Source organism: Schistocerca americana, chromosome X (genome assembly GCF_021461395.2).
Source record: "Schistocerca americana isolate TAMUIC-IGC-003095 chromosome X, iqSchAmer2.1, whole genome shotgun sequence".
Lineage (NCBI taxonomy): Eukaryota > Metazoa > Arthropoda > Insecta > Orthoptera > Acrididae > Schistocerca > Schistocerca americana.
Genome location: NC_060130.1, coordinates 811,876,992 through 811,890,411, shown reverse-complemented (window position 1 = coordinate 811,890,411; position 13,420 = coordinate 811,876,992). Strand labels below are relative to the sequence as shown.

The following is a 13,420-nucleotide window of genomic DNA, read 5'->3' as shown; positions in this document are numbered from 1 at the left end:
GTCTGAGGAATGTCGTCCACTGCCTGTTGCCTGCTAGCTGCAGATATACTGCTGTACATTAATGTATGATTTTTACTGAAGAGTTTTGGCAACAGACTAGCTGACACCATCGTTTGCTCCTCCACTCACCTCCAGCAGAGAGCCACTTGCTCACACCTTCCCAATTCCCAAGGTAGTACACCATTACAATATCAGTGAGTCACAGTTTGAATCAATCAACTCAGAAAATACCTGAGTGTAACACTGGAGGGATATGACAAGGAACAATCACAGTCTCAGTCATAGTTAAACTGCTGTTCATTGGAATACTAGGGAAATGCAATCAGTTTACAAATGAGATTGCAAACTAAATGCTCATGTGACCCATGTGTGGGTCCCATATATATGACACACACATACACACACACACACACACACACACACACACACACACACACACACACACACACACACGTGCGTGCGTGCGTGCGTGCGTGCGTGCGCGCGCGCGCGCGTGCAGGGCAGGCAAATTTAAGAGTTTCATTAAGCCACTTTTCTTCCCATACTCCATACGTGAATTGAAAGGGAAAAAGCCCTAATAACAAGTACAATTGGACGTACTCCCTACCATGCTCTTCACACTGGTTTGCAGAGTATAGGTGTACACGGCTCTACTACTGGAAAGATGTTGCCCAAGTGTTCATCTAATGGCATCGCACATTATTGAAAACATTGTTCCAACAGTACAAAATTAGTGTTTATGTTTAAATGAAGTAGGTCGAAAACAAGTACTACATGTGTGTACTACATCGAAGTGCATTAGAGCCACAGTAAGCATTCATTGTGTTCCAGGGAGTGTGATGGAGTGGAGGGGAGAGATATGTGTGGTAGAAGTGTGAGGGAAGGTAGATCACTGGATTGTGTTCATGCACTTCCCTCATTCATAGGTCTGCATACCGCAGGTCAAACAAGTGAGTTACCACTATATCTATCCCACTACATCACATAAGGCATCTACAGGTTGTTTCACAAAGTTATACAGGCCTTCCACAGTATGCCTAACAAATCACTTACTACTACTGTAGGCAATGCATCTGCACAGACTCTACACAAATCCCTGTAACTGTTCTAATACACTACTACAGGAGAAATTGATTCTTAGTCAGCCTGTATGGATACTGTAGTGTTCTTCTGGTAAAGACAACTTCCCACACCCTGAGCACTGCTCACCTTTCAATTTACAGACAGACTAAACCTCCTCAGCATTTCCTGTCCAGTTCTCTTATGTGAGTAGACAAAATAACTTCACTGACCTTGTATTCATCTAGTGATGAGTAACCTATGTAGTGTACTTGAGAAAGGGGTTGGATTAGTAAAGGTGGCACCTTATTGCTGTCTATCATTGACAGCATACTGTAAGGATGACCAAAAGGTTACTGCACTTCTTTCATCATTAATTGTGTTACTGGCAGACAGCATAAAACTTTCCCATTCATGAATTGCTGGCACTTATAAAGTGGGCTGGACCAAATGGAGCAACTTATCACACATCCACAGTGCATCTTCCAAGACGGGTGTGATTAGGCCTGATGGAATGGTACTGAGCATGTACACGTGTAGAGCAGAAATCTGCTCTTGCGCATTACTTGACTTGCATTTGAATACCTGAATTTCTGTAAAACTAGGTGACATACTTTTTTTGCAGAGGGAGACAAATGTGTGTGAATTCCTAGGGGACAAAAATGCTGAGGTAATCGGTCCCTAGACTTACACACTACCTAAACTGATTTGAGCTAAGAACACCACACACACCCATGCCCGAGGGAGGACTAACCTCCGGCAGGAGGGGCCGCACAATCTGTGACATGGCGCCTCAAACCGTGCGGCCACTCCAAGCACAGAGGGAGACAATTTAAGTCCCTGGGCCTCTTCATGATCTGGGAGAGTTGAGGCTGTGGTGATGAATTTGCTAGACCTCATGCTGTGCAAAATATTCCAGACAGTGATAGTGGAGATAATGAAATTGATACTGTCAAACACATATGGACAGCATGTTACACTTGGAACAGGATCTTCAGTGTGGCAGACAAGTGACAGCTCCAGCTGTTGAGCCTTTTTACGCAACAGCTCACTCAACAACTGCAAATAAGTACTCATTTAATAAACTGAAAATAACTGTACTATATGAACACGAAACTCAGTGAAATTACTTTGTCTTCTCACATAAACGAACTGGACAGGAAATGTTTGGGAGGCATAGCCTGTCTGAAAAAGAAAAAAAAAAAAAAAAAAAAAAAAGAAAACAGCAGTCATGGTGGGGGAAGTTCCCTTCCCTGTAAGAACACTACAGCATCAAGATGACTTAGAATCAATTTCTCCTCTAGCAGTGTAGAACAGTGTGCAAATATATCCATAGATTCTGTGCATATGCATTACCTGTGTTAGTGTTATTAGTAACTTATATCTGCATTTCATGTAGTGTTAACACATTTTGTGAACAATAAACACTCCCCTGGGATGTCTGCACACTGTCGCCAGTGATTCATAGGCATACTGTGGAGGAGAATGAAGAAATGTATGACGAGATAAAAGAAGTTATTCAGACACTGAAGGGAGACGAAAATTTAGTAGTCATGGGGGACTGGAATTCGATAGTAGGAATAGGACGAGAAGGAAAAGTGGTGGATGAATATGGAATGGGGGTAAGGAATGAAAGAGGAACCTGCCTGGTACAATTTTTCACACAGCATAACTCAATCATAGCTAACACTTGGTTTAAGAATCATGAAAGAAGGTTATATGCGTGGAAGAGGCCTGGAGATACTGGAAGGTTTCAGATAGATTACACAATAGTAAGACACAGATTTAGGAACCAGGTTTTAAATTGTAAGACATTTCCAGGGGCAGATGTGGATTCTGACCACAATCTGTTGGTTATAAGCTGTAGATTAAAACTGAAGAAACTGCAAAAAGGCGGGAATTTAAGGAGATGGGGTCTGGATAAACTGAAAGAGCCAGAGGTTGTAGAGTGTTTCAGAGAGAGCACTAGGGAACAATTGACAAATATGGAGGAAATAAACACAGTAGAAAAAGAATGGGTAGCTTTGAGAGATGAAATAGTGAAGGCAGCAGAGGATCAAGTAGGTAAAAAGATGAGGGCTAGTAGAAATACTTGGGTAACAGAAGAGATATAGAATTTAACTGATGAAAGAAGGAAATATAAAAATGCAGTAAATGAAACAGGCACGAAGGAGTATAAATGTCTCAAAACTGCCTAAGCAGGGACGGCTAGAGGACAAATGTAAGGATGCAGAGGCATATATCACTAGGTGGGCAGAGATGTGGCAGGAATTCATTAGCAGAAATCTTGAGGGAAGACCCTCACTATTCACCTTAAGTGTTTTAGCAAAATTGGAAAATCTAAATGAGGCTAGTTACATAGCACCTGAATCACACTTCTCCCAAATACAGGATACTTCCCTGGTTTCGGAAGCTGACTGTGCGAAAACTATGCAGTATACAGAAATACAGCACATATCAGTGGGTAAAACATCTTTTCAAGTGTGATATAGTTGCAGATTGAACCAATAGGAGACACAAGTATCAGTACATTTAGACAAATTGCCCACTCCATATTGTCGCATTGAATTACTTAGTCCCTGCAGATAGGCAACCCAATAAACAGATTTCCAAAGTGAGCTGCTGGCACATCAGCACCAGTAAAGTGAGTTAAAAACTTTGAGAGGTGCTCTATCTACTGATGTGTATGTATTTTCTGTACATCTAGTAGTTTTCATGCATTCATGCAATTGTCTTCCAGAACCCTGGAGGTGCTTATGAGTAAACCTGCATGTATGTTCAGTCTTAACCATTGGATTATCTCATTCAGTAGAAAAAAAAGAAATCTAATTAGTCTATAAAAGTCTGGGTGTCATGAATGGCCTACAGTTTTATAAACTTTCAGCAAACTTAAGAAAAGGAGGAAGAAAAAAGGTAATATAAAGGCATCTCAACATCCCGTTACAAAACTTGAAGTTAAATGATGAGCCAGTATAAATGTTCAGCTAAACAAAACAGAAAGGAGGATCAGAATGACATAAAACTTATACAAGCTTACCGAGTGTAGATCTGTTCTTCAGAACAAGGTAGCAATGGTAGGAAAACAAAGACGCAAGACTAACTGCGAACATGACAGCCACAAAAAAAAGGAACAATATGTGAAATCTTCCAGCAGTCTTCAATTCATCCTGAAATAGAAAATTGTTTCCTCATATTTGGTCAACAATTTCAAATTTTCAATTAACTATTAAAACACGTAACAGAAATGAGGCTATATCTTTTATATTAAGAAAAATAGGAATAATATAAATTATAATATGATACATACAAAGCACAAATAAATGAATGAAATTTGCTCATTAAAAATAAAAACAATATTTCACCACTATTGCTGCAAAGTGTTTGTATTTTCCTTTCTGAAAATGTTTATTTCATATTCTATGCACAGTGCATGTTCCACAACTACACAAGACAATATTTACCAGAAACAAAGACAATCTATTCCAAAAACAGGAATAATTGCAATAGAAAAACAAAGCACTCACCTTCCAAAAGCTTACGAAGTAAGGCAATGATGTAAATGCGATGAAGAGGCAGTACAGAAGTGCATACCCCAGAAACAAAATAAAAAATTTGTAATTTGTAAATGCCACACAGTTGTTAACCCATGGACAATGGTGATCCATTTTTAGAACACATTCACCACATGCACTACAGTGATGTGTTCTGTCAGGTTTTATGTGCTGACATTTTCCACAGTATCTGATATCTAGGAAACAAAAAGAAAATAACAGTGAATGACAACATGTCAATGATGTGTTCTGTCAGGTTTTATGTGCTGACATTTTCCACAGTATCTGATATCTAGGAAACAAAAAGAAAATAACAGTGAATGACAACATATCAAGTAAAGATAATCACCCCTCACTCAGTGACAGCACAGGCAATGAGAAGAACACACTATCTCTAGGGCATGTACCAAATCACCAGTTCTCTCAAACACCTGAGATTTGTACCTTTACTGATTTAATTTAAAGGTGTTATTGTGTGTCTCATGTGTTCAATTCAGTGCTTGTAGCTTCACTTGTAAGGTAAATGATGATGCATTTATCCTCAGCTGTAAATAAACAGAACACAATTTTGTTTTTATCACATAAGTTAAATCTCAAGAATTCAATGCAGGAAATATGGCATAAATATGTATCTGAGAGAGTTAGTTGTTTTTCTTCATTTTGTTTCAGCCATCTGTGGACAACATTAATTCAGATCAGCTTTTTTTCTCCTGGTCTTTATCCTTGTCCACCATTCTTTCATTCAGATACTTCTGCAGATGACACTATCAACCATAGAATGCTCATGAAAAATCTGTACAACATACACCATCAGCTCAAAAAAATTACTGGATTTAAAAGACTGTTTTATGTAACACAGGAGAGTAGGGAAAGTTAACGGTATCAACAAAAGGATGGTCACTCCTAGGGCAGTGTCCTGGCCTCTTTTATTTTATGTATACGCAAATAATTAGCCAACACCAGAAGATATTATTCATTTCTTGTATGTCTATAATCTGGCTATTGCCTCACAAGGAAAGAACTTTGAGGAAGTACAAGCAAAACTGAAAAACTTGTTAAGCATCATGTTTGAGTATTACCCACAGAACTCCCTCAAACTAAATCCCTTGAAGAGACAAGTTAGTGCTTTCCACTTTCATTATAAACATGCAAACAGAAATTTGAATGTCACCTGAAATGACAGCAACATGGAAGGCATAGAAAAACCAACTTATCTGGGTCTCCTGTTGGACAGGTCACTGACATATATATCATTGCGAGAAGCCCTGCCAAAACGTTGCCGCCAGGATCATCATCTTGAGGAAATAGTGAACAGTAAATAGAGAGCCAGACCTATTATATTAAGAAAAACTGGCTAAGCACTTTGCTTGTCCAGTGTGGCATATGCATCTGCCATATGGTCCAGCTCTGCCCAGGCCAAAATGTTAATACAAGACTAAATGGCAAATGCAGGCTAAAAACAGAATGCATGAAACCCATTCCTCTTGGGAAGCTACAAAAAGCAGCTGGATTCTCAGATCCCAAATCCTGAAGAATTGCACATGAGCATAAAAAAAAATTAATCAGACTTTCAATGAGAACCATCCCCCACATGCTTCAAGTAGACCAGATGGACTTATTTCCCACAAGAGATTCCCTAGTACTGAGCTAAATGAGCTCCCAAAGAACTACCCTGCCTCCCAAGAGATATCCAGCGACACTACATCATGCTGGAAGTTTGCAGAACACTAAATGAGATCAGAATTTGTGTAGTGCCAGTCAAGCCAAATCTAAGTAAATGGGGCCTTAAAGATGAAGCAAACAACAAATACAACTGTGGAGGAGTCCAGGACACGAAACATCATCTACAATGTGCTAACTGTCCCACGAGATGCATCATTAATGACCTATGGCTTGGCAAGGAAGCAACACTGGACACCACCAGATATTGGGCTGAAAATCTTTAAAAGAAATTTTCCTGACACAGAAAGTAAGCATGAAACTAGTTGAGGCAAACACAAAAATTGTTACTTGCTCTCAAGTTTCATAAGTGGATGTTATGTGTATGCTTCTCATTTGAAGGACTGCTAGCCCTCTTCCTATGGCTGAAAATGTTTTACTCCTGTGGTATAACACTGAACAACAGAAGAATTGTTTACAGTTATACATGGAGAAATTTAAATTACTTTGCCTGTATTTGCTTGGTTACTTGCATACTCTCTCTGTTTTTATGTGTAAATGACTGTATATCGTCAAACAGTGGAAAATCTAAGATGGGTTGTAACAATATTATGAAAAGGATAGTTGCTACTCTCCATTAGCAGAGATGCTGAGTTGTAGATAGGCACAACAAAAAGATTGTCAAGAAGTGAGATTTTGACCAAGAAGGCCTTCATTGGGGAGGAACACACACACACACACACACACACACAGAGAGTATCTGGCTGCTGAGGTCAGCTAGAGACTGTGGTCATTTGTGTGCGTGTGTGTATTTCCAATGAAGATCCTACTGGCCAAAAGGTCCCTTTCTGACAGCCTTTTTGTTGCGTCTATCTTAGACTCAGCATCTCCACTTTATAGCGAGTAGCATCTATCATTTTCATAATACTGATTGAATACTGTGAATTTTTGTAAGTAATGATACAATTTAAACACTGTCAAATTTAAATTATTCATTTAAAGGGAAACTAGAGTTTGATATATACTACACGGATCTATCATAAAGAGTATTAAAATATGAAATCATGTATAAATTTAAATTTGTAAGCTCATGAAGACACCAATTTTTGTGGGTCAACTGAAGACTCATTTGTATTTACTTCAAATGTCCACCACCGCAGGGCAGACCACATAAAGAAAGTGCCAAAGTTGACAAAAATTTAGCATCCCAGTAGCTTTCCTGGAGCCCATTAGCAGGGGGATACATGCTGAAGAGAAAGATAGTGAGTAGTTTAATCCAGTGTCCCAAACTGAGAGTACCATTTACTTCTCTCCATTACAGTTAAGACTGACATGGAAAATGATATATTGTTTGATCTGCAAAAGACCACCACCACCACAAACAGATTTGGAATACACAATTAAATGTAAAAAAAAGTGAAGTAGAAATAAATGTGAACATGAAAAAGGAGACTAAATGACCTTACACCCACACATCAAGGCAGAGAGAACAAAGCAGTCAGTCAATGAAGGTAGTCACCAGTGTCTTGACTCTTCTGTCACCTATCTGCACCATCTACATACAAGTTGGTCAGGATCTAACGGAAGCACAGAATGCTGAATGCATGATAAATTGAGAAGGTTGTCTACCACTTCGAACATGAAGCAGTTGTGTCTACCATTATTAATGGACTGAAATCCAAGTAAATTTTCTGCCCCCCCCCCCCCCCCCCCCCGCCCCCCCTCTCTCTCTCTCTCTCTCTCTCTCTCTCTCTCTCTCTCACACACACACACACACACACACACACACACACACACACACACACAAAAGAAAGAACACAGCCAGCATTTCAGCTTTCAGGGGCACCGCAACAACAATTCATTGCAAGACGGTAGTTTGCACTGACTGTAGTTACACACATCAAAGTTATTGGGCTCACCTCCAGAAATTGTGCGTGTGGTTACAGGTAGATTCTGTGCAAACTGCTCCAGAATTTGGTTTTCCGCTTCCACATTACCTGCTTCTTCTAGTCTCTGGAGTTCTTCAGGTGGAATTTTGAACTGCAAGGCAAAAAAAAAAAACACAAATTTTGAACAATATACATTACAAATGTCATATAATATGAGGAAGAAAGTTAATCATGTAATGTTTTTATGCTAGTATACTTAGCACTTCACCTAAAAATGATTTTGAGAACTAAAAAAGGTTTTCTTGCTACTGAAAGGCTACATATTATTTTATTTCTACTTCTTTCATTGTCAGTTATTTTGATCCCACAATACCAAAAGAACTCTACTGCTTTCAGTGTGTCATTTCCTAATCACATTCCCCAGCACCACCTACATTCTATTCCTCTTGTTTTATTTTTGTTGCCATTAATCTTATGCCTAGTTCAAATACATTATCCATCCCGTTCATCCTAGGTCTTTGCCATCTCTGACAGAATTATATCACGGCAAACCTAAAAGTTTTTAATTCTTCTCCCTGAATTCTAATTCACATTCCAAAATTTCTTTTTGATTTCATTTACTGCGTGCCATATACACAGTTTGAATAACATAAGAGATAAACAACCACTGTCTCACTCCCTTCTCAACTAATGCCTCCCTTTCATATCCTTCAGTTCCTATAACTGCAGTCTGGTTTCTGTGAAAGCTTTCTCTAAATCTACAAATGCCATAAATATAGGTTTAATTAAACAATGGAAAACCTAGGAGGGAATAATGACGATATTATGAAAAGGAGAGATTGCCACTCACCATATAGCGGAGACACTGAGTCTCAGACAGGCGGTGTGGGGAGGGGAAGGGATTAGGGTACAGGTGGGGGACAGTAAAGTGCTGCTTGTGGGAGCATACTGGGATGACGTGGACAGAGGGAAGGGCAGCTGGGTGCAGTCCGAAGGTTAGATGAGGGGGTGGGGGAAGCAGAAGAGGATGGAAGTACAAAGACTGTGGATGAGTAGAGGGTTGCGTAGTGCTGGAATGCGGACAGGGAAGGGGATGGATAGGCAAAGGACAATGACTATCAAAGGTTGAGGGCAGAAGGGTTATAGCAATGTAGGATATATTGCACTATGTCTATTACAGGGATATGAGCCACGAGGCATGGGGATGGGAATAGGGGTTGTGTAGGGATGGATGAGGATATTGAGTAGGTTAGGTGGGCAGTGGAATACCACAGTGGGAGGGGTGGGATGGATAGTGGATAGGGCATTCCACATTTCAGGGCACAACGAGAGGTAGTCTAAACCCTGGTGGAGAATGTGATTCAGTTGCTGCAGTCCTGAGTGAAACCGAGTCGTGAGGGGAGTGCTCCTCCGTGGCCAGATGGTGGGACTTCAGGAAGTGGTAGGTGAGTGGAGATATAAGGCATGGGAGATTTTCTGCCACTTCCCCCCCCCCCCCCACCCCACCCCCCTCCATCTAACTGCCCCACTGCAACAAGCTGCCCTACCCTCTCTCCATCTCATCCCTGTATGCTCCACAAGCAGCAATTTACTGTCCCCCACCCCTACCCTGGAATCACACATCCCCACACCCCCCAGCCCCAGTCTCCTCCTTACCCCTATCCCCCATATTGCTTCTCTCATCTTGCACTGCTTGTCGCAGTCTGTCCTCAGTAGCCCGAGACTGTAGCCGTATGTGTACATGTGCGTATGCAGTCTAATTCCGATAAAGGTCTTTCTAGCCTAAAGCTTACTTTTCTGACAGTCTTTACATTGTGTCTATCCACAACTCAGCATCTACTCTATAAGATGAGAAGCAATCTATCCTTTCCAAATATTGTCAGAAATGTAGGTTTCACTTTCCTCACTACCTTCTAAGCTGTAGGGCGCTGTTCCTTTATATCTCCCAAACCCAAACTGATTTCCCTTCAAGTTGGCTTCTACCACTGTTTTTATAATAATGTGAGTTATTTTGCTCCCATGAATTATTAAACTGGTGATTTGTAGTATTCACATATATCAGCAGACCCTGTACAACAGGTCAACAGTTCTGTCATAACTAATTCTGCCAAATTTCATAAATAATTCATAGGGAACATCAGTTACTGCAGGTGCCTTATTTCGAATTAAGTCTTTCAGTGCTCTGTCACATTATCCTTTCAGTATCACATCTCTAATCTCATCTTCCTGATCTTCATCCACTTCCTTTTCCTTTTCCAGAAAGTCTTTGCAGTTCTTTCCTTTGTATCAACCTTCTACATTTTTCTTCCAATTTTCAGTCTTTTCTTATCTGCTCGGTACTGGCTTGCAGTCAGAGCTCTTGGTATTCACACAGCTGCTTCTCTTTTTCTCCTAAGACTTTCTTATACATGGCATCATGTTTCCCAAAATCATGAAAGCTTCTACAACTTTTCCTTGTCTTTCTTTTCAAACTATGCAATTCCAGTCCTCTATCACAATTAAATTTTGTCTTAACTACCTTAATAATTTCTATTATCTCATCAAACATTTCTGAATCTCTTCATAATTTGCAGCAATGTTAGGAAATTTATCCTCTTAATACTGTGGTTGAGCCTGTCTTTGTGTGTATTTCAGCTTTCATTATTTATAGTCATTCACCCACTTTCGTATCAGTGAGATTATCAGTGCCCTCACAGAAATTAGTAGGAGCAAATGTAGTTAAAACGTTATAAAACAAGAAAGAGTAAGTTTTACATTATTATGCTTACTGGCTCGCAACCTCACTCATGGTCCAATAATACAACACCAAACGCCGTTAATTAGATTTTATTTTTAGGCTACCAGTTTTGATAATATATTATATCATCTTCAGGCCTACTTAAATAGAGTAACATTCACGTTTCAAAATACAGCAGCACAAAGGTTACTCTATCTAAGCAGGTCTGAAGATGACATAATGTATCGTCGAAACTGGTAGCCTAAAAATAAAACCTAATTAACGGTGTTTAATATGGTATTCCTGGATATTGACCAGGCATAGTCCCACACTCCAGACAGAGGATGGAGTTTCATTCATCACTCATGGTCAGTCACACAATCACATTATCTCACAACCTGTCATGTAGCATAAATACCTTATCTGATAAGCCTATGAATATAATAGAGGGAAACATTCCACGTGGGAAAAATATATCTAAAAACACAGATGATGTGACTTACCGAACGAAAGTGCTGGCAGGTCGATAGACACACAAACAAACACAAACATACACACGAAATTCAAGCTTTCGCAACAAACTGTTGCCTCATCAGGAAAGAGGGAAGGAGAGGGAAAGACGAAAGGATGTGGGTTTTAAGGGAGAGGGTAAGGAGTCATTCCAATCCCGGAAGCGGAAAGACTTACCCTAGGGGGAAAAAAGGACAGGTATACACTCGCACACACACACACACATATCCATCCGCACATACACACACACAAGCAGACATTTGTATGGAAATAGCTGAATTAGGGGGGAAAGCCCCAGGACCTGATGAAGTATCAGTGGACATGATACGAGCAGCAGGTCCAGTTGGAATGCAGTGGCTGTATAGAGTACTATTAGAAAGGACTTACTATGAAAAACTACTACTGTTGCACGAGTTTTTAAGAGCTGCTCTGAGCAAAACTTTTAATATCAGTGTTCTTGAAATTACAATAGTTTCTGACAAATGTGGTAACTTCTTCTTTCCCCATATTTTCTCTACAGAAGTAAGAGGCCAACTTAAATCCTTTAACATTTAACATATCTCAACCAGTGGTCACATGATGTTCAGAGAAGCAAGCTGGATCAACCAGTTTGCTCAACTCTAATTCTTTAACACAAATAAGCAACACTTTAAATTTACTCCTCAATACTCAGATATTCTGACACAATGAGGATAACTGACACTGTGTACTGACTGAATTACAACTGGATGGACATAATTTTTCAATCAGTTCCTGAACATTTCCGGTTTCGATTCTTGAGTTTCTCCCGGCGTATTTGATAATCAAAATATCCACGGGTGTACTGCCGGTCTACAGTGTCCAATGGGCACAATATATCAGCGATCATACATGTCGCCATCATCAGGTGAACTGACGGACTGAGCTCCTGTGAACGTGCCGGCACGGAGGTCCGTACCCTATGGCTGCTCCGAGGGACCTGGGTTCGGTTGCGGCGGCGGTCGATTTAAATACCCTCCGTCCACGACGCGCTCACGCCACGGTCGCGTAGTGGAACAGAATGCGACGGCGTCTGAGATGACGTCGGTGTGATGATTCTGTCCGCCGTGGTCGTCGCAACTATACGTTTGCTTGATTTACTCTTGATTAACCCAATCGCTGGTTCCCAAGCCTTGCTAAGATTATAGCCACAATCACGGTTTATGAGGTCGTCATTGGTGCGAATTTCGATGGCCTGTCTAACAACGCTGTCCCAGTATTTCGACGTCTGTACCAGAATTCTCATGCGTTCATATTCCATAGCGTGATTTTCCGACAAACAATGTTCAGCAAGCGCCGACTTGCTCGGATACATCAGTCTAGTGTGCCTCTGGTGCCCACGGCATCGATCCTCGACGGTACGCATCGTCTGACCAATATACGACTTGCCACATTGACACGGAATTTTGCTAAGGTTATGCATCACATCGATTCTGCAGCAGCTAAGAGAATCAAGAAATGAGCCAGCCCCGCATTGGTACGTCAGAGAGTGCAATTCACCCGCCGGAGCCTTGAGTTTATCTCACAGGAATTACTCAAACTACATTTGCAACTGGCTAGTAATTTCACTTCTTTTTCCTGGGATTGGATTGATGGTGTCACCTGGGTTGCAGCTGATTCCGCCCATAAGAAGGCAATGGGATGTCAAACAGCTAAGTTCTCACGTCTCCTTGACAAACCATCTCTGCAGGTTCCGTGCAAGACTGTCATCAATTTGAGTGGCATGGTGTTGAGTGATGATGCGGTCTCGGTTTTGCAGTAAGGTCTTAACTTCGCTCCCACCCCCAAGCTCACTCCGGTCGCAGAAATTGTTGGTGTTGTTGAACAGGTTGCAGCTCGACTTCCGCCTGAATCAGCTGAGGAAATACGTCGTGAAACTTGTCGTGCGTTGACGAAATCCAAGCCGATGAAGTCAAATATCACCAGTAAAGAGAGGGCGGCCATTCGTGATCTGAGGGAGCGCTCTGAAATTGTCGTCTTACCGGCTGACAAAGGCAATGCTACAGTTGTTGTCTCCC

At 40.8% G+C, this 13,420-nt stretch overlaps 1 protein-coding gene across 2 annotated transcripts in view; it reads right to left on the bottom strand.

Annotated features, from left to right (window-relative positions):
• Positions 1-13,420, bottom strand: part of LOC124556684 (palmitoyltransferase ZDHHC20-B) — a 254,800-nt gene that overhangs the window by 85,791 nt on the left and 155,589 nt on the right. For both annotated transcript variants that reach the window (XM_047130651.1, XM_047130652.1), the window contains exons 4-6: positions 8,189-8,309; positions 4,584-4,807; positions 4,097-4,226 (exon numbers count right to left, since the gene is read on the bottom strand). In XM_047130651.1, the coding sequence (XP_046986607.1) occupies positions 4,097-4,226; positions 4,584-4,807; positions 8,189-8,309 (475 nt within the window). The remainder of the gene's footprint in view (positions 1-4,096; positions 4,227-4,583; positions 4,808-8,188; positions 8,310-13,420) is intronic.